The sequence below is a fragment of the Schistocerca cancellata genome, chromosome 4 (genome assembly GCF_023864275.1).
Source record: "Schistocerca cancellata isolate TAMUIC-IGC-003103 chromosome 4, iqSchCanc2.1, whole genome shotgun sequence".
In the NCBI taxonomy this organism is placed as follows: Eukaryota; Metazoa; Arthropoda; class Insecta; order Orthoptera; family Acrididae; genus Schistocerca; species Schistocerca cancellata.
The window spans coordinates 82,833,049-82,857,448 of NC_064629.1; the positions used below are offsets into that span (position 1 = coordinate 82,833,049).

Consider the following 24,400-nt stretch of genomic DNA (forward strand, 5'->3'; position numbering starts at 1 on the left):
GTCCTGTCAGTCTAGGTGTTCTTTTCATCAACTTATATCATATAGTCCTTTTTCCCCAATTTGATTCAGCACCTGGTCATTAGTTCCACAATGTACCATCTGATCTTCAGCATTGTTTTGTAGCCCTTGCCTGAGGATGTCTCCCATCAACCTCTCTCTTCTTTTCGTCAACTTCTGCCATAAAGTCGTCGTCCCCCGTCAATTTGATTCAGTACCTGATCATTAGTTCCTCAATGATGTACCAGTCTGATATTCAGCATTCTTTTGTAGCTCTACTTTTCAAAAGTGTATATTCTTATGTGTGTTTATTGTTAACATCTCTCTTTTTCAGAAATGCTTTTTGTGCTGTTGCAAGTAGTCATTATCATATTTGTTTCAGCCATTGTCAGTTATTTTGCTGCTCAAATAGCAAAACTTTGTTCATCTTATAACCTCTGTCAAATACACTATCCACTCTGGTCGACTGATTTCCCCAAATTTCTGCTTGGTTTTCTTTATTACTTGCCTTGCTGTTATGCACCCATAAGAGGTAATTAAAAAAAAAAAAACCCTCACTCACTTTATTACTTGCAACTGTACAGATTGAATAACAAGGGGGATAGAATCAGATTGAATAACTAGGGGATTAGATTATAGGCCTGCCTCACTTTCTTCTCAGTTACTGCCTTCGTTTCATACCCTGCCTCAAGGTCATACTGAATGTGCTTTGGCTGTGCATGGGCAGACAAAGCATTACACAAGTATATAAGAAAGAAATTAAATATTGTTAGAATTTAATAATTTGTTTGTAGAATGAAATAGGTATAATAAAGATTAAGTTTGAGAAAAACTGAATAAACAGTTTCCACAAAAATTTGTTTTTAATAATTTTTTGCAGGTGTCAGGGAAAGAGCGATAAAAAGCTGAAATTTGGAAAATATATGTACTTTGACATAAAAATGTAATGTACAGGGTTTGGTGAAAGTTTCTGAAGGAAAAAACCATATCATACAATTGGATATAAGCAATCGCGTGGAGTGGCCACGCGGCTTGATGTGCGATGTTGTGGATTGCGCAGCCTCTCCCAACGGACGTTTGAGTCCTCCCTCGTGTGTGTGTGTGTGTGTGTGTGTGTGTGTGTGTGTGTGTGTTTTTGTTCTTAGCATAAGTTAGTTTAAGTAGTGTAAGTCTAGGGACCGATGATCTCAGCAGTCTAGTCCCATAGGAATTCACACACATTTTTAAATATAAGCCAGAATAGAGAAAATACTGCACTATATTTGATGTAATGATTAATGATGATATACCAAATTACAGTTCAGTTAATGGGTATGCAGAGGGAATGGCTTTTTAAGCACAGTCACAGGCACTAGCATTTCAGAGATGAGTGTTCCATTTAGCGCTCCACTCTGAATGACACTGTGTCTGTGTAAGGAACCCTGAAGGTGCCTCAAGGTTCATTCACTCAAAGTCTTTAGTCAACATTGTACATCACTGTCGGTGGTGAGATCTGCAGTGAAATGCGTTGTGATGCAGTCTGCAATTGGGAACACGAGCCGTCAGATGGCTGCGTATGGATACTTCGAGTGATGTTGAAGAAACTTCAAGATCACACATTTATAGTAATGGTAAAGTGGACTTTCACGTGAATTGTAGCATTTTAAAAGCTTCTTTCATTCTGCTCAATATAATTTGTGTGCTGCCCATTGCATTATTAATCCGCATGGTGAGTACAATATTGAAATTTACCCTTTTTAAGTGAGCAGTGAACGGTTCCTTATTTTTGGAATAGTACACTGGAATGTTGAGGAGATTCAGGCTCTGAACTTTGCCAAGTGCTGAGTAGCGTATTACAGAGTTATGTGATTTATAAAAATATCTGTGTGTGTGAAACTATAGATTTTCTGATATGCGTGATTATTTAAATTAGTAAACTTTGTAATTTACTGCCATTCTATCTGTACTCCTAGCGATGCAGCAATTATGACTTTCTTTCTCAGTCTAGGCGAACTGAAATGTGGATAAGTGGAATGTAGGTTATGAGTATCAGGCTTTAGGTTACTTTCGGGATATTCATCAAAGTAATCTACAAGCTCTTGAAATGGGAGGTGAAAAACAGAGGTGAGATAATGAAGCACAATCCTGCCGCACCCTTTGACCCTTAGAACTGTAGTCTGGTTTCTGTAAAAGTTGTAGATAACCTTTTGCATACTGTATTTTGTTCCTAATAAGTTTAGAATTCCGGAGACTGTAATCCAGTCAACACCGTGAAAAGCTTTTTTAAAGTCTGCAAGTGCTGTAAATGTGAGTTTGCCTTTCTTCTGTCTTATAAGTTGTTACATGTTCCTACGTTTCTCCAGAACCAAAACTGATCTTCCCAAAGCTCATTTCTGCAGGTTTCCCCATTCATCTGTAAATAATTTGTGTCGATATTTTGGAACCATGACTTATTATTGATGGTTCAATAATACACCCATATGTCAGTACCTGCCTACCTTCGTTTGTGTGGGGACTATTACGTTGGCCTTGAAATCTTAGTGTATTTCGCCTGTGGCATGTTTTCTGCATACCAGAAGGAACATTTTTGTTACAGTTGGTGCTTAAAGTGATCCTAATAATTTTGAGGGGTTGCCATCCACTCCAGTTGTCTTATTTTGCATCAAGTTTTCCAGTGCTTCGTCAAATTTCTCTCACAGTATGACGTCACCCATCTCATTGTCTTCCCTTCTTTCCTTTCTGTAATATTGACTTGTCATCAGAGCTCTTGATATTCATGCAGTTGCTTCTCTTTTCTACAAAATTGTCTTAATTTCTCCTATGAGCAGCATCTGCCTATCCTATAGTTAGGCATGATGTGACAGCTTTCCATCTCTCCTTCAGCCATTCCTGTTTTGCCATTTGCATTTCCTACTCTCTCTCTCTCTCTCTCTCTCTCTCTCTCTCTCTCTCTCTCTCTCTCTCTCTCTGTCTATTTCTCTCCCCCCCACCCCTTTTTTTTTGGTATCTGTATCCCATTCTGCCTGTTTCACGCAGTGCATATATATTTTTCTTTTCATCTATCAGATTAAATATTTGTCATGTTGTCTAAGAATTCCTACTGGCCATTGTCTTTTTGTGTAGGTTTTCATCTGCTGTGTTCAGTTTTTAATCATCTAAAGCTATCTGTTCATCTTCTGTTTTATTTCTTGCATGCGTTTCAATCAGTTGTTGCCTTTAGCTCCCTCTGAAACTCTCGATGACCTCTAGTTGTTTCAATTTATCCAAGTCCAATATCCTTATTATTCTACCTCTCTGCAATTGGGAACTGTCATCTTCATGTCACAACTAATAATTCGTGGTTAGAGTCCGCAACTGCCTGTGAGAATGTTTTCCAGTTTAGATTCTGGTTTCTTAATAACTGTCTTATCATTATATAATCTATCTCAAACCTTTCAGTGTGTCCAGTTCTCTTCCACATATACAACCTTCGTTCATCATTCTTAAACCAAGTGTCTGCAACAGCTAGATCATGGTTGACGGGAAATTCTACCAGCAAGTTCCCCTTTCATTCCTTTTCTCCAGTCCACGCTATTGTTCTATTTTTCCTTTTTCTTCTTTTCCCATATTGAATTTCAGTTCCTCATTACAATTAAATTTTTGTTTGAATAATTTCATCTGTTTTGCCATATGTTTTTCCAGCTTCGTCATCAGAGCTGCTAATAGGTTTTACTACTATATGGACCATGGATTTGTCATGACTGTGATAATCTGTTTACTGTGTTGTTTGTAGACCTTCATCCACATTTCTGTAACCTTATTCATTATTCCACATGCTCCTGCATTATCTTATTTGACTTTGTGATTAAAATATCATGCTCATCTGACCAGCATTCCTGTTCTTCCTTCTTCCGCTCTCTAACTAATCCACAGTGTGTCCAACCTATCCATTTAGCCCTTCAAGTTCTGTAACATGCTTAACATGGATTTAACTCCCACACTCTGACCCATAGAATGACAAACTTGCCGTTTTCTAATGCCAAAAGTCTCTTGAGTAGCCCTCGCGTGGAGATCTAAATTCTGGACTGCTTTACCTCTGAAATATTTCATGCAGGAGGATACCATCACCATTAAATCATACAGTTGATCTGCATGTCCTCAGGAAATACTATGTCCATAGTTTCCACTTTCTTTTAACCATACTGCAATACTGTACCAGTATGCAAGGCCTTGTTAATTGATATTACAGTGTCAGATCATTCAGTCATGCAGACTGTTTCCTCAGCAACTACTGGAAAGCTGCTGTCGCTCTTCAGGAACCATGTGTTAAGTCTGGCTTCTCCAGCTGGTTGTACCTGTGCTTTGTCTATCTGTATCATTGAGGTAGTAATTCATCCCACCATACCAAAAGTCGATTGGTCATGGGAGTTGTGTGTGAATATATACTGGTGGAAAATCAATGAAGTACCCACATTGCCAACTTCATTATCTACCTTGGTACGTGGTAAGAAGTTGAGTGGCTCACTCTTTGATCAAAGCAGGGAATCCATTTGACATATAAACCATTTGCTACTGCAGATAAAAATGAATGAAATAGATGTAAAATAAGTATAGCTCCAGTCATTGACAGAAGTGGCTAATTTTGGATGTAACTTTTTAAACACATGTTGAATGTTGGTATGGACTGAGGTTAATGTTGTCACAGATGTTGGAATATATGGTTATTGACTTCAAAATGCATACCATAGACATCCTGATTGTGTGTGCTGTTTCCTCACATTGGCTAAAATCACATATGAGTGCTGAATTGTAGATCTGAACTTCAGAATGCCCTGCTTTCTAGAATTATGTGGACTCAAACTTTACCATCATCTGCTCTGCTTGTAATGATTTCCTTTGTTTAGTACCACTATTTTTAATTTGGTCATTTGATTTTGGCACCACTCTGTCAGCACTTTTTGAAACTTTCTGAAAAAAGAACAGTTGTAGTGAGTAAACATGCGAAAGGTGTGCACAAATGTAAACATTCAGCCAAATCGTTTTGCAAAGGGAAGGTATCATGGTACTCTCTTGTCGCTCTGATAAGTGAGGGCAACTCCATCAATGTTCCTGTTTGAGTACCGTTATCTCCAACCATCTTTCTCACATCGTCACCTTCAACATTGGAGTGCACACACAATGAACTGAGGGAGTTGTACAATTGTGGATCGTGTTGTTGCCTTCTTTGTAATCTCAGTCATATACTGATGTAATAAGTGTTTGTCTCAGGAGGGTTGAGAATATTCCAAGAAACTAGTCCACACACAATCACAACTGTGTACCTTCAACTTAGCATGGAGAAGAAACATTTTCAGGAGCATATAGACAACCGGAAGCATTGTGTGACCAAATTATTATAGGGGTACTGTCAACGCACTCATATTATGTCTTTCAAGCCCATTGTGATTCAGTAATGTGTACTGTATCTACTTTGATAGTGTTCCATTTGTATGCTTGCATATAGTCCTCAATGATGAAGCACTATGTAATATTTTACATAATTTTAGTATACATATTTCTTCTTTATTTCAGGTTGTAACAAGTAAAATATACAGACTGTTTGTAGGAATGGGGGAATGCCACTCTAAATTGATTCTACGTCTATTATTACAACCAGGCAGCTCTAAAGTGTTGGGCAGCAAAATCGTCGAAAATATTCTGCGTGCTACCAGTATTCAAGGTGTCTATCCAGTAGAAGAATGTATAAGTGTACATTCATTAGGGTTTTGGTACATTTTACAGGTAATAAATTACTTTTTTTAATTTTTAGTCACATAAATTAATAGGAGTTGTTAGCTATTATCTGACATAAATTCAAATTCTATGGAATATAGTCAGTGTAAAACTTAAAAGGCGGAAGTGAAAAAGTAGGAGACAGTACATAGGATCCATAACAGTAATGTGGACCATTACAGAGCAAGTAAACCAGCTGACACACCTTCATCTTTGAAGTACTAATTAATTTGAAAGTCATTGAATCATTCACTTTGCTATATGTTTAGTACCTCTTATTTTGAGTTCTGCACAAGCAGTAATATAAAATGAGTAAAAATGAAATAGAAACAGTGATGGACAGAAATTGGCTCCAAGTCACACGGTTAGTAAATATAACAACAATGCTATGAAAAGGATAGATTGCTACTCAGAATATAGAGGAGACTTGGAGTCACAGACAGACACAACAAAAGACTGCTATACATTTTAGCTTTCGGCCAGAAGACCTCCTTCCAAAATAGAAAATACACACACATTTACACAAACACAACTCATTAGGGGACCTTTATTTAATACTTTTCCTTCAGTTTATGCAAGAAGTTTAGGAAAACTGTGATATTTGATATTTTCAGGAAGATGTGCAGCCCATGGAGGGAGATGAGAGGACTGATTGTATAACTGTGCTTTCACCAATATACTGCACATTGGTTGAAGTATTGCTGAAAAAATCTGCTCTTCCACCTGATATAGACGAATGGAACAGTGACGACCGAGAGAAACTTAGATGGTATAGGCAAGATGTTGCCGACACACTAGTGAGTATTTTACATGCTTATCGTGGTCTGAAATGGTGGCAGTATGTTATAAATGTATAAAGGAGATTTAATTTAGTTCTCAAAATGTGCAACCAGTCAGGATATCCTTTATATTTTTCTTGTTGTTTAATCAATTTCTGGTAATTTTGAATTCTATAAAGCTCTAAAGTTTTTGTTGTCAAAGCTACCAATACCCGTTAGTGATTTATGGCAGTAATATATTTATTGTATATAAGCTAGTTATTGGGTTTTCCTTGAGTATTTCACTATAAAAAGAAGTTGTTATTAAGAGATTGAGGAAAACAGCAATCAATCATAAACAAGTTTAATAACTGTTTTTCTGAGTCAATACTTTTATTTCCTTAATAAAGTAGGAACTCATTCAGAAAGTGCACAGAAGAGTTATAAATGTTTGATGATAAAGAGCACTTTTCATATTATCCTTCTGTTTCATTACACAAAGGCTAGCGTTTTATAATATGATATTGTACTATTGTGCTAAGTGTATGTCTTCCATTGTTTTGGGAAAAAAAGGTGTGTTATATATTTCTATGTGCTTAATTATCCAAGGCTGTTACCAAATACAGAGATGTCAGAGGAAAAAATACCTAACACAGTTGAGAATTTATCATGTGTGTCCAGTGTCCAGTGAGTGGCACACTCTACACCATGTTTACCTGTCATCACAACTAGATGCAACAAATACAGTCCAATGTCTGCTCTTTGAACAAGATGTGCCTGTGTAAAACTTTTTACTGCTGCCTTTGAGGACATTATTCCATATTTTCTACTGTGTGATGCGAGCACCTTAGCTCACCATGTATGTTTAATTTTTAATGTCGTGTAATTTACGTTACTTTCTTTCTGAAGAAGTGGTGGTATTGAAACTTGGTCAAGGTTTTTACAGTAGCAACCAGTTGACTGTATACTTTATGTATTGGAAAAAAGTTACTTTGAAATTTGTTTTGTCACTACTACTACTACTACTACTACTACTACTACTACTGCTGCTGCTATCAATATTTTCTTCTTCTTCTCCACTTTTCCAAATCATTTTTCTGGTGAGCGAAGAACATTTACAGGGTGTATGAAATATGGGAAGGTGGTGCATGTTGTTTTTGGGTAAGATGTGTTGAACCTCACTATTTTGCATTTTTCCATGGTTACTCTGAGATCAATTTATAAACTCTCACAGTATTTTCATCCATTGACAAAATCAACCTTGTGTCAAGCCAGTTTATGACTGTCAACTCACCATTCTTGACATGGGATAGGCCAGTCATAAACTTGTAGCAGTGATTCTGTTAGATGTGAGCAGTACCGCTATTTCCTGAAGACAAAAGAAAATTTATCAACAGCACATTTTTTGTGCTTTGCAGCACACTCAAAAATTGATACATGTTGATAGTTGATTAACAAATTTGCTTAATGTCAGAACATGCCTTTGCTTGAAACCATTTTTAGGTTTTTGCATAAAGATTCCACCAATAACTGAAGCATTTGGTGAAGCTTAAATGTGTTACAATAAGCCCACTTATTTATGGAAGCATTTAAATTTTCTTCATGGTAGTCCCCTCCACTCCTCCCCCTTTCTGATATAAACATAATGAGCAAGAATTTATGTATTGTGCTGAAGAAAGGTAACATCTTCATGACTAGTGGAAGTTTAACTTCACATTTTTTGTTTCTTTGAAATGGTAAAAAAGTCTATCTTCTCCTAGGTAGTAACTGATTACGAGCATACATTTTCAGTTCAAGTTTCGTGAGTACGTGTGTTGCAAGCATGGGGCCCCAAGATATTGTACCACCACCTTCCTTTTGTGTGCTGCAATTTTCTGACTACCGTATTTACTCGAATCTAAGCCACACTCGAATCTAAGCCGCACCTGAAAAATGAGACTCGAAATAAAGGAAAAAAAAATTCCCGAATCTAAGTCGCACCTGAAATTTGAGACTCGAAATTCAAGGGGAGAGAAAAGTTTTAGGCCGCACCTCCAAATCGAAACAAAGTTGGTCCATTGTAATGTGAGACACAACTTAGGTCGAATGAATGACGATACAGCTACAGTAGTTTGGTTAGAGTCGAAAGCTTAGCAGTTAAGCTTTACCAGGTAGCCATTGCTATGCGTCAGGCGCTCCGTCCGTATTTATACGGATACCCTTCCTTTTTCACGTGCTTCGTCTGGTTTGAATCGATTGCTTATTTTGCTTTGATCTGAAAGTGCCGTTTTCTATGTTATAGGTGTTTACGTCAGTCACTCTAAGCTGAAAATGCATTACTATACTGTGTCATGCATTGTTTGACGCATTCGATAGTGCGTGTTTACGGCCTGCCGCTGCTCGCGGCATGGCTTGCTTTTGTGCGCGCTACCGCCGCCTACAATTAAAAAAACAGAGGAATTGTCACATTAGCGAAACAATGGCAAGAGACTGCTATTTGTTGTTACTTACACTGCTGCTTTCTTTGATAATGATCAACAAGAACCAAATAGCAGACTGCGTATGATAGAACATGTTCTGAACGAGAGTTTGGCGAAAATTTTTCTCCGTTTGAAACTCTTTGCGGCCGCTTCTTTAGTACATGAAATTCTGCACAGAAATTAGTCATCTTAGATTTAAAAATCTAGTCAGTTGCCGTGCTTCATTTCTGACTGTATCACTATTAGGCATAAGAGTAATACGAATATAAACATGACACGATACGTATATTCTTCCGCGTTTGCTGTTGTCTCACTCTAGTTTCGTAGTTTATTTGGCAGACAGGATTTAAATGAGATAGAAGCAAACACAAAAGAATACATGGTAAAATGTTTATATTCGTATTATTCTTATGGTGAAGACAATACTGCATGTGATTCACAAAAGTTCCCATTAGCAACCATCTCTTCTCACAGGTAGGAAAAAATTCAGAACGTAGAGTTGGCCATATTGACAAAAATCCCAGTATTACCAGTCGGATTTTCGTAGTACATTGAAATTCGAAGATGAACAATACGGAATTTGTATTTACTTCGTTGGATAATGTATGAAAAAGCAGTGGTCGAAACTAGGGCAGAGAAAAAAAAACTCTTCTTCCAATTTTTTTTTAATTTTATTTACTGACGCAGATGTTTTGGCGCCAGTATTTATCTTTGTGCGTGCAAAGGATGCCTGTGTAGTGCTACATATATTCGACGGCAGAAGTTAGTTGTGGCGGCACCCATCAACATTTTTCAGAACTTCCGCTTGCTTTGCACTCGATTCTAAGCCGCAGGCGGTTTTTTGGATTACAAAAACCGAAAAAAAAAAGTGCGGCTTAGATTCGAGTAAATACGGTATCCTCCCCCCCTCCCCCCCCCCCCCCCCCTCTCCCCCATCTCTGTGTCCGCCTTTTATGTCGATCCAGCTGCCTTTGATGTTGACCCGGCTATTCTCTAGGTTCTACTTTCCTTTCTTGGAATATTCTTTCATTCACCACCAAAATGTGGCTCTAATAATTTCTGGTCTCCTCCTGGGTTTGACCATTGTCCAAATTTTCCCGTAACGTTGACTGGCTGGGGAAGAACACCTTAAATACCGTATACTGCGTGCAACATTAAAGATCATCGGCGAACAGTACCCGGTTAGGCTCTTATTTGGGCTTCAAAACCAATGTGGTAGCCAATGCGACACCTTGGGGTAGTTAGCTACACCTTCAGTTGAGCCAACTGACAATGGGATCACACTGCTGATGCCTGTGCTGTTAGCTTCCAACTCATGCCAAGGAGTAGATGACCGTCTTCCTGGGGCATCAGGACTCACAGCAATGGCCATTGTGCTAGATGGCCTTTTCTGCAGTTGGGTGGTGTCCATGGGGAGAGACCTTGTTTAGAGTAGCTGCCATCTGGGCGGACGTTTCGCACATGAAACAAATTGCATCAAAACAGTGACTGTTCTGATCTGGCCATCTCATCAGACAACTATAGAAATTTCAGTGTGGATAGTTATAATGCTGCTGCTTTCACTACCCTGGCTACTCCATGCGAAGGGCGACAAGTCAGACATCTAGGAGGAAAGCAATTTATCCAGTACTTAGTATGTGCTCGAACTGAAGGTGATACTTTTATTGTTACAAAGCCATTATTTTTTGTGAAACATATTGTAGATAAATTTGGAGAAGTTGTGTAATTGGGGAAAAATGCACAGTGGATCGTTATCGATTAAAGCTGCCTCTGCTGCACAATCTGCAGCTTTCAGTCATGTGTACATCTGGGTGACATACCAATGACCATTTCCCCACATAAGACTTTGAATATGGTGGAAGGAATCATCTTCCACTGAGATCTTATCCTCTAAACAGGCAAGGAGCCATGGGCTAATCTTGAGTGGCGAGGTGTACATTTTGTGTGATGTGTCCTAAAAAAGTCCAAGGATAACTAAATAGATACAGGTGCCTTAATCTTAGCTTTTGAAGGGAATTTCCTCCTGGAAAAAGTTAAATTCATGGTGTACAGGTTTGATGTGAAACATTCCGTTCCATATCCTGTGAAGTGCTTCTGTTGATGGTGCTTTGATTGTATGTCAACCTGCTGCATGGCAGACCTAAAATGTAGTAACTGCATACTATCACTCCATGAAGGTGGACCTTGTGAACAACCAGCTTCATGTGTCAGGTCCATGGAACACCATCTTCCATGTACATCAATTTGCCCAGTCTTCAAGAGGGTGTAGGGGGGAAACATATAAAGCTATTGACCATCTCTTGTATGCTGAGTAACGTAAAAAATATTAACGCCTACATCCTGTTGAAATGCGTACAGTTATGCAAAAGTCACAGCCATCACTCCCACTACCACAATTTTTTCAAAGTCAGTTTTCCCAGCACAGCTCAGTCATGGGGAATCACTTCCCACACCTGACCTGAGGAGCAGCTTCTTCCTCTGGTGCCTACTGGTGACAGGGCTCCCTCTTGGGATCAGTCTCCCCAAAAACCCATAGATCAGAGGCCAGATGCCAGCCCATGGCTGCTTGTTCTTCACCCACCATGCCACATCTGGACTTGAAACTCTACTAGGGCACCCAGAGCTTGGAAGTTGCTGCACAGTCCCATTGTCTGGGCTTCCATTTTGATGAACAGCGGACTTGGCTGCCCCATATTCGCGGCTACAGACTAGCTGCACAGTAGGGTTGGCAAGTTTATGACTGGGCAGCACATTTGGCTTTGAAATTGTTCGACCGAGTCCATTATGGTCGAGTTCGTGTGGTCACTCATGCCTTTTGGTCTAGTCATTGATGAAGCAGGGATCTTACCTCTTCATCTCCGACAGTACCAACTCTTGGTCTTCTATGCAGCTACCGTTTGTCACTTCCCTAATCTTTTTACATATGAGGGGTGTCAATCTCCTGATACCCATCCTTGGGGGAGAGTACTAGTTGGAATGTGCCTCACAGCCCTCTGCCAGGATCTTCGTCTCTCCTCCCTGGAATGAGCCCTCCATGTTTCCTCGTGCACTGTCCTTGGTTGGTGCCAAAGCCATAAATTAGGACCAGTCTCCTTACCTATTTCAAGGTCCTAAAGTCTTAGTTGTCCCATGACATTCTGGTGTCAGTTACTTTCAATTGTGGGTGCAACCATCTTTTACACTAATGGCTTTAAAATTTTGGATTAGATGGTGTATGCTTGTACATCACCTGCCAATCAGGAACACCATTCATTGCCAGGGACATGTAACGGTTTTATGGCAGAGCTGATTGTCATTAACAGAGCCCTCCATTTTATTAAATGGCATCCCCTGACTGCATTTTGGTACATAGTGCCTCAACACAGTCTTTAGATCATTTACCAATGTTACTCTTGTCTCCCTGTGGTCTCTGCTATTCATTACCTCCTTGCTGCACGTATTCATACTGACTACTTGGATGCCTTTGTCTGCGTCCCAAGCCCTGTGGGTAACCCAGGGAATGAACTGGCTGACCTTTTGGCTAGAGAAGTTATTACTCACCCTCATTTGCTTTGCTAATCCCAGGTGCAGATTTGCGGGTGCAAATAAGACCTCTGTTCACTCAGAGATGGAATGACAGCTGGAGCTTTTCCCACTGCATGCTGGGTCTGGGGGACCCTTGACCTTGCCTCCTCCACCAGCTCACTCTTTCATCCCTCTCTTGCTCTGCCTGAATTGCTTTTAGATACGGTTTGCCTCCTTTACTGCTCACTGTATTTTCTGTTTCAGAGTGAGCACTCTGTTGAATAGTGGGTGCTGTTAAACACTTGACTACACTGGAGCAGGGATGGGACAGCTGTGGGTGGAGCAACTCCGGCCGCATGCAGAGCGTCGGTGATGTCCACCTGCTGCTTTACCTGTTTCTCTCCTCTTGTTTTCATTATTGATGGTCCGACTGATTTTTGTTACATTTTTTTACCTCACTTTTACTTTTTTGAATCTACCATTTAGAAGGCATTCTTGGCTCTGTAATTGTCTTCGGCCTTCATTGAGCTAGTGGAGGGCCAGATGCAGTGTGGTACTTTTCTTGGAATTGGATGAGCCTTAGGAAACACCTTGTTTGCTCTGACCTATGCACTGGCTTAATCCATACTCTTCTCAGTAGAGTCTTTCACAACTCTAACATCAGTATTGCCTTCAATGCCTTGGTCCTACCATTCCTACATACATTCATCATCAGAACATATATTTTGCATACATCACTAATTCCAAATGAATGCCCCTAGATTTCAGTTCAAGAAAATTGGCTGATTTAGCTTATCCACTTTCTCTAATATGTCAAATCATAGGACTCGGAAACCACTACAACCATGATATTTGGAGCATTTATGTATTATTACTCTGATATTTGCATAGCAAAAGTCATAAAAAAACCAGATATTAAGTATTTCGCATTGAAATTTTGTGTTTCTGTCTTAGAAACTCTGTACTTACCCTCTATGCAGACTCAGTGATGTTTTAGTGTGATCAGTTTTGAAAGAAATTGGTAAATGTGGGGGTAGATTACAATTTATTAATTTGCTAAGCAGTTTCACTTAATTTTCCTCTGTTGTAGCACAGTGAGCTACATTTCGTTGGCTGCTCCTTTTCTCAGTTGCTGCATATGCATCTTAAAATGAGACTAGTCCTCTGCTTGAAATCGAAAGGAGTTTATGTTAGGAAGTTTACATTAAATTTTAAGAGTGTTTCCTGTTTCTGACATGTGAATTTATGAAGCACAAAATAGCTACTGTGAATATGCATGGGTTTAAAAAATAGAAAAAGATTTTGTCACACTTTTCTCACTGCGTTCAGCACTAGAACCGTGATCTTTCTTGTAAAATTTAGGCCGTAAATCACTACAATCATTTGAAAGACCACTAAATTTGGTGTTAGTGTGTTAAGCATAGTTTACCAGATCTGTAATCCTTCTTGACAAAGTGATTCTGTTTAGAAGTGGATTTGCCACTGGAAAATGAGTTCCACACTAATATAGTGCAATAAAGAGATAAAACATATTCCAATATTGAGAGAGCACACAAAAGGAAAAATGTCACACCAGAAAGCCATGTGCTTGTAATATGTGCTAAGTGGATATACGAATGAATGCTAAGTGGACGAATGAATGAACGAATGTATGTGTGCGTAAGATTGCACTACACTTACTTATACAGTGTGTCGCAACCGTGCAGTCTGTGGTAGTTAAACACTGCGAGAGCTTAATGGCAGTGTAACAAGTTAGGCACGTCAATTGATGATTGGGTTGAGCACTGGCATTTACAGGAAGGAAATCCTTTCTTTCACCTTTCATATTCTAAGTTGTATTTCTTTCCCTTCATCTAATGCCTTTCATGTTCCCAAATTAACAGGTATATCTTTGTTTCTCTTGTCATTTCCATATTTACATGCATGTGAATTGTTGAATCTGGTATTGTTATTGATTTATTACATTGGTATTTTGCAGAATTAGGAAGATGTTAGTCTTCTGTAGGAACTTCTTCTTCTGTGGCTCTACAGCTCATGACGAGTCTCGGCCTTTTCAACTATCCACTTCCATTTATCCCAGTTCCTTGCTAGCATTTTCCAGTTCCTGTAGCCCATCTTCTGAAGGTCTTCTATGACTCCGTCCACTCAGCTAGTTTTCTGTTGACTTGTCCTCTCTGCCCACCTGGCTTTTCTCGTAAAATCTTTTTGGTATTTCCGTATCGTTCATCCGTGCCACATGTCCTGCCCACCTTAGTGTAGATAACTTCACAATTTTTCTAACAGGCTGATCTTTGTAGATGCTGTACAACTCGTGGTTGTATCTCCTCTTCCTTTCACGAATTGTGCCAGTGATTCTCCTGAGTATAGTTCTCTCGAATGCATCCAGCGATTCAGCATCCGTTGCTGTTAGAGCCCAGATTTCAGAGGTGTATATAAGCACTGGTCTGATATGAGTGTTATAGGTGGTTAGTTTTGTGGTCCTAGTCAGGAGCCTTGAAGATAGAAGCTTTGTTAAGGCTAAACAAGCTTTATTGGCTGCAATTAGCCCCTGCTTTATTTCATAGGAGGTATTATTTAGACTGGTTACAACTGAACCCAGATACTTGAAATGATTGACTCTTTCAAAATTATAACTACCCATCATTATTTCGGCTGGCATGTTCTTCCTGTCCGCTTTCACAGCAGCGAGGTATTTTGTTTACTGCTCATTGATAATTAGTTATATAGTCCAGCTGGCTTGTTCAAGTGCAGTGAATGTCTCTTCCATTGCTGTCAGAGTTCTTGCTGCTATGTTGATGTCATCTGCATAGGCCAATATCTGCACAGATTTATGAAATATCATTATCCTATTCGAGATATTTGCTTCTCTCATCACCTTCTCCAAGGCGACGTTGAATAGGAGGCATGCTACCTTGCATTCCTCTCATTGTCATTCTTACTATCTTTATCAGTTTTTTTGGAATGCCCAATTTACCTAGAGCATGATATAGTTGCTCTCTGTCTATAATATCGTATACTGCTTTAAAGTGAATGAAAAAAAAAGAATGATACATTCCATCCCCATATTCCTTAGTTTTTTCCAGCATTTGTCTTAGGCTTAGGTATCTGGTTGATAGTTGACTTACCAGGGCTAAATCCACATTGGTATGGCCCCATTTCCCTCCGTATTATTTGAAGGAGTTGTTCATACAGTATTTTAGAGAGTATTTTGTGTACCAGGTTATGCAGTGTGATCCCTCTATAGTTACTGCATTCCATCTGGTCTCTTCTCTTATCATATACGGCATATAATTCCCTCTTTCCATGTTTGAAGAATGTCCTCCTCTTCCCATTTTTTAGATTAACCAATTCTAGAATGTTCCTTTCCAATCCAGAGTCCCCTTGCTTCAAAAGTTCTGCTGGAGTGCTGCCTGTCCCTACCACCTTGTTGTTCTTTAATTTCCTCATTGCAGTTTTCATCTCTTCTAAGTTAGATAGTCCACACTGTTATCTGGGTCCTCTTCCTCCTGTATTTCTGTTGGATTCCTTGTTACGACTGGTCTTGGATTAAGATGTTTATCAAGAGTAGCAATGCCACCTTTTTCATATCTCCTTCTCTTTGCTTATAATTTCTTCTCATCTTTTATTAAACTTGTTCTCCCCCGAAAGGTTTCCATGCCTTATGCACCTCTATACAATTTCCTTGCTTTGTTTGCACTTCTCACAAGCTCCATTTCTTCAATATTTGCTTCCATCCACTCCCTCTCTGTCCTTTGATGGGTCCTTTCTTCAATTCTCTGTTTTTCTTTATATTCTTCCATTATCCTCCTGGTGCAATGTGGTTGTAATGCCCTTCTGTTTGCTTCATTTTTTCATTAGTTACTGTTTCAAATTTGGTATCGAACCCTGAGGTTCTTATTTGCTTTACGCTGTTCCTAAGTATCTTGCTTGCTGTTATCTGCACTGTCTTTTTTTATCCTTTCCCACTGATCTTCAATGTTGTAACATTCTGTAGCGTTTTCAAGGGCCTGAATTATTCCCTCCTGGTATCATTCCCTTGCTTCCTCTGATTCTAAAGCTGTGATATTACATTTCTGTGTCCTGGGGCAGCTTCCTTTCACTGCATTACATATTCTTGCCCTCATCCATGCCCAAACTAGGAAGTGATCCGTGTCTATATTTGGACCTCTTTAAACTCCTTACATGCAGTAAGTCTGACTTCTGCCTTGCATCAATAGTACATGGTCGACCTGATTTATTGTATTCCCATCTGGTGCTGTTTCCGTGTGTGGGAACAATGTGAAGACTACCACCATGTTTCTAGATGTTGCTTTGTCTCATTGTCATTATTTGCAGCTTATTTACTATAGATACTGACTGTTGGTCTACAGATTTGTTCTCTGCCCACCTGGGCATTTAGGTCTCTGGCTAGTATTTTTATATCATGCTCTGGGCAATCGTCATATGCTCTTTCCAGAGATTTGTTGAAAGCTTCTTTCTCCTCATCCTCTGATTCTTCAGTTGGTGCGCGGGCATTAATTACGAAGTAATTGAAGAATTTCCCTTTTATCTTAAGTGTAGATAATCTTGGATTTACGGGGTTGAATCCTATTAGTAAGTACTTTAGTTGGTGACACACCTCAAATCCTGCCCCGAACTTAAGGTTTCTTTCGCTACAGCTATAAAATGTGTGTGCTTCTTTCCTTCCTAGGATTCCACTCCCTGTCCATCTTACTTCTTGTAATACTATGATGCTCTGCTTCAGGTTCATTATATGATCTAGCATCACTTTCAGGGCTCGAAGGCAGTATAGTGATCTCACGTTCCAAATACTGATGAATAAATCCCATTTACTCATTGTATTGGTTTTCTTACTTTTTTTGTCTCCATTGTTTGGTTGCCCATTGTCCATAATCTTGTCCATGTCATGTCCATTGTCCTTTATTTATCTGACATTTCTTTGTTGACCTTTTGTAACAGGTACTTTTTACAGAGTGAGCTGTCAACCCTACGTCCAAACTCTACTGGAGAGTAGGTAACTTTTATTCAGTGTTTTCTTCCCTTAGCCTCTGGAGGCCCAACTCCCAGCTGCAAGGTAGCAGTTTGCTAGTTTTGGTCTGCCCTAGGTGTTTTATTTCCCCAGTGTCCACCATATCTGGTGAACGTTTCCCTATCCACCACCTGAGGAGGCACATGATGGAAAACCACATGGGTTCTGTAGGAACTAGAACAGTATAATTTGGATTTAGCTTCATCAGTTAAGTTGCTGGAAGAGTTTTTTACTGCAGTTACCTGCCGTAAAACATGTATTTCATATATTTTTGTGACTTTGATGTCATGTAAATAACAGAAATCTGTTCACTGAACATAGGTTTCAGATAAGTCTTTTTTCTTTTCATTATTAATATTATTATTATTAACAAAAAATTAGTCTGCCTCTGTAGCGGAATAGTAATTGCTACTGACTTGTCAAGCGAAGGACCCAGGTTCAGTTCATGGTACTGTCCGGACTGTTTCATTAGTAGGAGGACTGGTAAAGGGTGTACTTCGTCTCATGACATGAACTCAGGAGCTGCTTGAGTGACAGATGAATCATTCATTGCATGAGTTAGATATTGGGAATGGGTGATGAAGGGCAGCCAAATTAGTATGTACAATATACAACCATCAAATGGCATCACTGTCAGAGATCAAAATCTTCACTCCCTGTAGAAAGGTCATGTCTCATTGACCCATGCTGTTTTTGCAATGGCTATATGGAACTGTGCTTAATTGAAAGTGAAATACATTGGTGGCCGTGTGTTACTTTCATTTGTATTTTCTTGTTAATTTTGACAGAGTAAGAATCTGGTGTTTGACAGCTGTATCATCTGGAAGATTTAAAAAGATGAAACATTAATTCCCTGTACATGGGCATAGTTTTCTCCCATATGATAGAAATGGGGCTAAACGAAGTTGGTGAACCCTCATGACAGGACTTGTATACTTGAAAAGTATGCTACAATGATCAAAAAAGTGTCAAGTAAATTCCCAGTGGAAACTGGTGCTCCTCTATTAGCATTTAAAAATTGATGACCTGTCTATTTCAAAATGTCTTGCTTCTCTGAATCAAGCATGGGAAAATTTCCTAAGGAACATTAACTTTCTTTTTCCTCTTGGAAAAGGATGAGTGAAAACAGAACAATTCATTGATGGTGCTGTCACAGAGAGATTTCAGCTCTTTTACAGCTTCACTAAGGATCCTGTACTCCCAATGAGTTAGCATATCTTGAAAAATGGGTGCCCATCAATGTCAGAAAATCATGATATATATTGAAAGTTCAAAGAAAGTACATTCCACATGACTATATGGAATTTTACGATCAGTTGCAAGAATCGCCAGTAACAGGAGAACAAATAGTGATGATGACAATCAAGAAGGTTAACCTGTTTTATTGTGTTTCATTTCACTATTGTTATAAGAAGTGCAGCTAAGCTCAAAATATGAATAAAATGCTAACAGTCTTATTTAAGTTTGCAGTTCATCATATTTAATGATTTTGTAATGAAATCAACATATTTTTCAAGTATAACTTTCATTTATTGGAACAAATAGTTGTTCATTTCAAACAGCTTGTGTCAGCAATTTTTAAATTTACTTTTATGCTAAACTATAAATTACAAAACAAAAACACACAATGCTACACAGTCCTTGGAGACTCAATAGCCATTGACATTGAAATAACAATAAATACACTGATGGTTTGCACTGTAGGTAGTTTTTTCTTCTCCCGTAAAATTTTACTTTTGTGACTCATGACCATTTTGAAATGATTGATTCAGATACTTTCTGTGCTGTTTGGAAAGTAACCAATGGCTGTGAGAGTGGTAAGCTAACCATGTAGCACAAAGTGAACAGAACTGAGGAAGAGAGGTAGAAAGTTAGTAAAATGGGAGCTCTTAGCAAATGAAATGAAACTGCCGGCTAAAAGTGTTAATGGAATTTCTACTTGTGTTAGAAATGGTGGATGCAGTGATATTTTTTTGCAGTGATGATGAATAAGTGTCCAAATTACATTTCTATGTCCAGAAATACTGAAACTGTTTAGGAGACTGTTGTGGTCATTGGCACAAGGAATATGGTAGCATCCATATTACCAACAAGTGTTAAGAGACTGAAGTAGAGCGTCCAGTGTAACGCCAGATATAAGATGTTTTGGTGATGGTTGCCATAGGCTTGAATGTTTGGTTTCAGCGTCTTACACATACACAGATCAACAAATACCAATTTCTTATGGAAGTGTAGGTGTTTCTGATTGTCTGCAACCCCAAAGTTACTTATTTGACTATGAGTTTGTGGCATCAAATGAAATATGAACATGGGACAGTTATTCTGACTTGGTGAACATCTTGCCACCATCATTGAAGAATGAATTAATTGTGCCATTGATTATTTGCATGATTTTTATGGAAGTGAAGTGAAACAAGTCATCTACAGCCAATGTTAACATGATTTGTTTGTGTGTGTGTGGTTACATATTGGTCACTTGAGAATTGGTTGATGGAACAGTAGCTTAAATGTAATAAAAATAACACATTTCATGTATTTGCAAACACAAATTTAGTATGTCTCTACACTAGAATCTGCAGAGTAGCAGGGGCAGACACATACAGTGACAAACCTATAGTTCTGTAACTGACACAGGTAAAGAGAAATCTGGTGTAGGAACTTCCAAGCAGGATAAGTCTGTAGCACAAGTTCCATTACCAAAAACACAAACACGCAGTATGGATCAGTCCAATTGTAAACAAGTTTATAGCAGTGACCGGAAGTACTGCTTTATGAGAAGGCACTTGTTACACTGCGGAGTCCCATTATTAATTGGAGGAAAGATTACCACTTATGCTACAGATAGCATCCATGGTAAATACAGAACAGGCTATAGGTTGCAGAGCGAGCTACTGTATTCGGAAACTACTGCCAGTGGGTTGCCCAAGAAATAACTTGCTGTTATGATATTCTTATTTTTTCATGTTTTGAATAAATAAACAAAAACTCTTGCAAAGTAAACTACTTTGTGATTACAGTTGTGTTGTTTGGTGTCGTCCTATATCGCAAGCATAAGCTTGTGATCACTGCGCATTTTTAATTCTATTAACATCACAAACAGCCACAGCAGTCGAATCGTGCTTGGGTGCCTGAGCTTCACGGCCTCAATCGTAAGTGTCAGTTTGTCTCAAGAGTGTTATGTGGACGTGATGGTCAGGGTAGCTATCATTCATTTGACCACAGATACGAAGGTGCATCAACCTGCACTTCAGCTGGAGGACCTTACATTGGAATAGATTTCGAATATTGCACAGTCATTGGAGATCTCCCACACTGCTTTCCGTCAGTGAGAGACTTGGAGTGATGTCACCATTGTTGAGAGCATGCAGCCCCAGCATGTGGAGAGTAGCATGTTGGGGGAAGAGGAACTCGGCCACATTATACACAAGCCCACCTGGCCGATGTGGCCAAATGTGTCGGTAGCAGTAACAGTGAACGCCACTTCCTTCGTGCCCCTCTTCTTTTGTACAGCACGGGCAGGTGGCCTGCCCAAAGCAGTGGGGCTCCTGCTATAAATTTAAAACAAAAATGGTCACACAGCAATGGTATGTTGATCTCTAACTTCCCCTTCCCCTTCCCCCTCCCCCTCCTCCTCCCCCTCCCCCTCCCCCTCCCCCTCCATCCCACCTCCCTCATGAGTCATTAAAGAAATCAATGGATATCGACATTCACACTGTTTTGTTGTTGCGTTTACCGTTGTCTGCAGGCCAGAACAAATTTTTCATTGAAGTGCAGGTGAAAGATCAGTCATTACACTTACAATTCAACATGGGAGTTTCACTTGGTAAGCTATAACAAATGGCAGATTCCTATTCTTGGCTAATTCATGCTCTAATCAATGTACAAGTTCCGTTCTGTGTTGTACTTGGTGGCTAATGATATGAGTACTGAAAATTTGTTTGGGTTAGATGCCTTTGCTACTTTTGGTTTTTCTGTTACGGATGTGGTGCATCCGGTGTTGGACCAAGTGCCGTATCATGAATTGGATTCTTTATGTTCTCAGTTTCCGCATCTGTTTGCCCTAGGGTGAGGTTGTGCATACAATTTCACAGCACACATCACCCTCAAACCCTCCACCCGCCTTCATTTGTTTCGGGTGCGGCCAGTGCCGGTAGCTTTATGTGAGCAGGTGAAGATGGAGCTGGATCGCTTAATGTCATTGGGAGTGATTAGACCAATCTCCTCAAGTGAATGGGCCACACCCATAGTGATTGTAAAGAAGCTGTCGTGTCAACTTCATCTTTGTGGTGACTTTGTGGTCACCATTAAAGCACAGGCAGTCGCAGACATGTACCCTCTACCTCACCTGGAGGAGGTATTCACCTTCAGATTCTGTTGGATGAGGCAAAAAAAAAAGAAAACAGTTGCTTGTGGTTAATGTGCCTTTCAGCCACTACCAGTGTCAAAAACTAAGTTTTGGGTCAGTAGTGTGCCTGCCATCTTCCAACATTTTTTAGAACACATTATGTTGGTGGTCCCTCAGTGCATCAACTATCTTGACGATATCATCATGACGGGTGCTACCCACAGGGGATCATCTATGTAAGCTCTTTGTTTAGTGTTCTACAGCCCATGGACCTCAAATGTAATCTCACCAAGTCTCACTTTTTCCAGCCTTCCATTGTTTATTTGGACCATGAAATTTCCTGGCAGGGTGTGTACCCCATGGGAGAACACACTGCCACTGTTATGGCTTTTCTCCATCTGTCTAATCTACAAGAACTTTAGGCATTCCTTGACAAAGTGGCATAATATCAGAAGTTCATTCCCAGAGCGACCACTATCGCCCACCCCTTGCATCTGTTGCTTCGGAAACATACTCCTTTTGTTTGGTCTGCAGGCTGTGTGTGTGCTTTTGGGCAGCTTCCTTTTGTTTGGCCTGCAGGCTGTGTGTGTACTTTTGGGCAGCTTCCGTTTGTTTGGTCTGCAGGCTGTGTGTGTGCTTTTGGGCAGCTTAAGGATAGTCTCCAGTCAACACCATGTCTTGCGAAATTTCAATCAGGCAAGGATCTGGCCCTGGCTACAGATGCGTCGCAGTACAGGATGGGGGTGTACCTGCCCCAGCACCATTCAGATGGCTCTGCACAATCTAATGCCTGCCATAAATGCTCAACTTGGCTTAGCAATGTTATTCTCAGGTGGAAAAAAAAGCTCTTGATATTGTCTGTGCCTTAAAAAAATTTCATGTGTTCTTGTCTGATGAAAAGTTTTATTTAATTGCCAACCATGAACCCTTGGTTTCCGTTTTTAGCCTCTTGGCATTCTTACTGGACAAAGGCAGTCACCATTTTCTGCGGTGGGCTGTGCGCTTGTCTTGGTGCACTCATAGGATCCATTTGTATTCCATTTCACAACATGAAAATGCAGATGCTCTGTTCTGGCTTTCCATGGGCCCTGATTCCACATTCGACTAGGAAGAACGGCTTTGTTTTCAATTTGATGTGGAGATGAGACATACAATGGATAGCTTCACTATTGGATAGCTTCACTATCACCAGATCCCATATTGCCTCTGCTGTGGTGGCAGATAAAGTGCTTCAGCGGGTCGTATGCGTGATACAACAGGGTTGACCTGACCATCTGCCAGACCGGGTAGTGGACATGCTTCGGAATATTTGTGCATTGCACCATGACTTCTCCCTCACGGATGGCATTATTCTCCTTTTGATGGATGGGTTTACACCACGCATCGTGGTTCAAGCAGCTCTGTGGCTGGAGGCCCTCTGCTTATTACACCAGTGTCACTGCAAGATGTCTCACACGAAACTGGTGGCGCACCACCATGTGTTTTGAGTGGGAATTGATCAGGAGATGGAACACCTTGTGACACCTTTCCACAAGTTCCAGATCAGCAGGTGGTGCCTCACAGTATTTTATCACCATGGCTGGCATCCACACAACCTTGGGAACGAGTCCACATTGATTTTGCTGGTCCAAACACTTTTTGGTTGTTGATAGGTGATGCTTTTTCTCATTCTACTTATGTCATTTGTTGTATATCTGCACCAGCAGATGCAACTGTCAAGTTCGTGTTGAAGATATTCTTCATAGAAGGCTTGCCTTACACCCCAGTTTCAGACAACGGTACTCACTTTGTGGTACAATTTTTCAAGGGCCTTTGTACACACAGTGGCATTCACCACATTAGAGTTCCATAGTTGAACAGTGAGGCAGAACACGATGACCAAACATTTATGACATAGATGCGCAAGTATGTAGAAGATTTTTAGGCTGAGAAGGATTTCACATTTTTTATAAGCTCGTACAGAATGATGCCAATTGGGGCCAAAAATACTGTCAAGCTCCTGCGAGGTCATCAGCTGCAGATGCTACTCAACCTCTTGCTACAAAGCAGGTGTCTCCCAGCAGTTCTGGTTTCATTGACATTTGTGCCCAACACGCTGGTCTGGGCCAATGCATTGCTGGGTCTTCATGATTTGCACTGGAAATCGACTCATGACATGCCACCAGAATCAGTTGTGTCCCAGGATGGATGGAGGGCTGGATACTAGGGCTGTGGGTGAGTCAACTCTTTCTTAGTCAGCCCTGGCTGCTCCAAGAGTCAGGCAGACCTGGCTGTGCTCTCCTAATTTGGCGATCAAGGCTCTGTGAGCACAGATGTTGAGTTTACTTCTTGTGACCAGTGCTGGCACCGCCCACTGCATTGATTGGGAATCTGGGTCTCCATCGCTGGAGCCTCTCCTCTCCAGACTGTAGTCATCATTGCGCCAACATCCAGATAGCTGCTGCCTCCCTCTTGCTGACTGTGTGCACTAGTTGTCTCGGGGTCCATGGATGGTGGACTTGCCATCATTCCAATCACTTTTGTGGACAGTGACACACGGTCCTTTCCCTTACAAGGAAGTAGGTGCATAGCAACTCGC

At 40.1% G+C, this 24,400-nt stretch overlaps 1 protein-coding gene across 1 annotated transcript in view; it reads left to right on the forward strand.

Annotated features, from left to right (window-relative positions):
• LOC126183871 (importin-13) overlaps window positions 1-24,400 on the forward strand; it is a 190,990-nt gene that overhangs the window by 50,510 nt on the left and 116,080 nt on the right. The window contains exons 7-8 of the mRNA XM_049926165.1: window positions 5,527-5,736; window positions 6,342-6,524. Of these exons, the coding sequence (XP_049782122.1) occupies window positions 5,527-5,736; window positions 6,342-6,524 (393 nt within the window). The remainder of the gene's footprint in view (window positions 1-5,526; window positions 5,737-6,341; window positions 6,525-24,400) is intronic.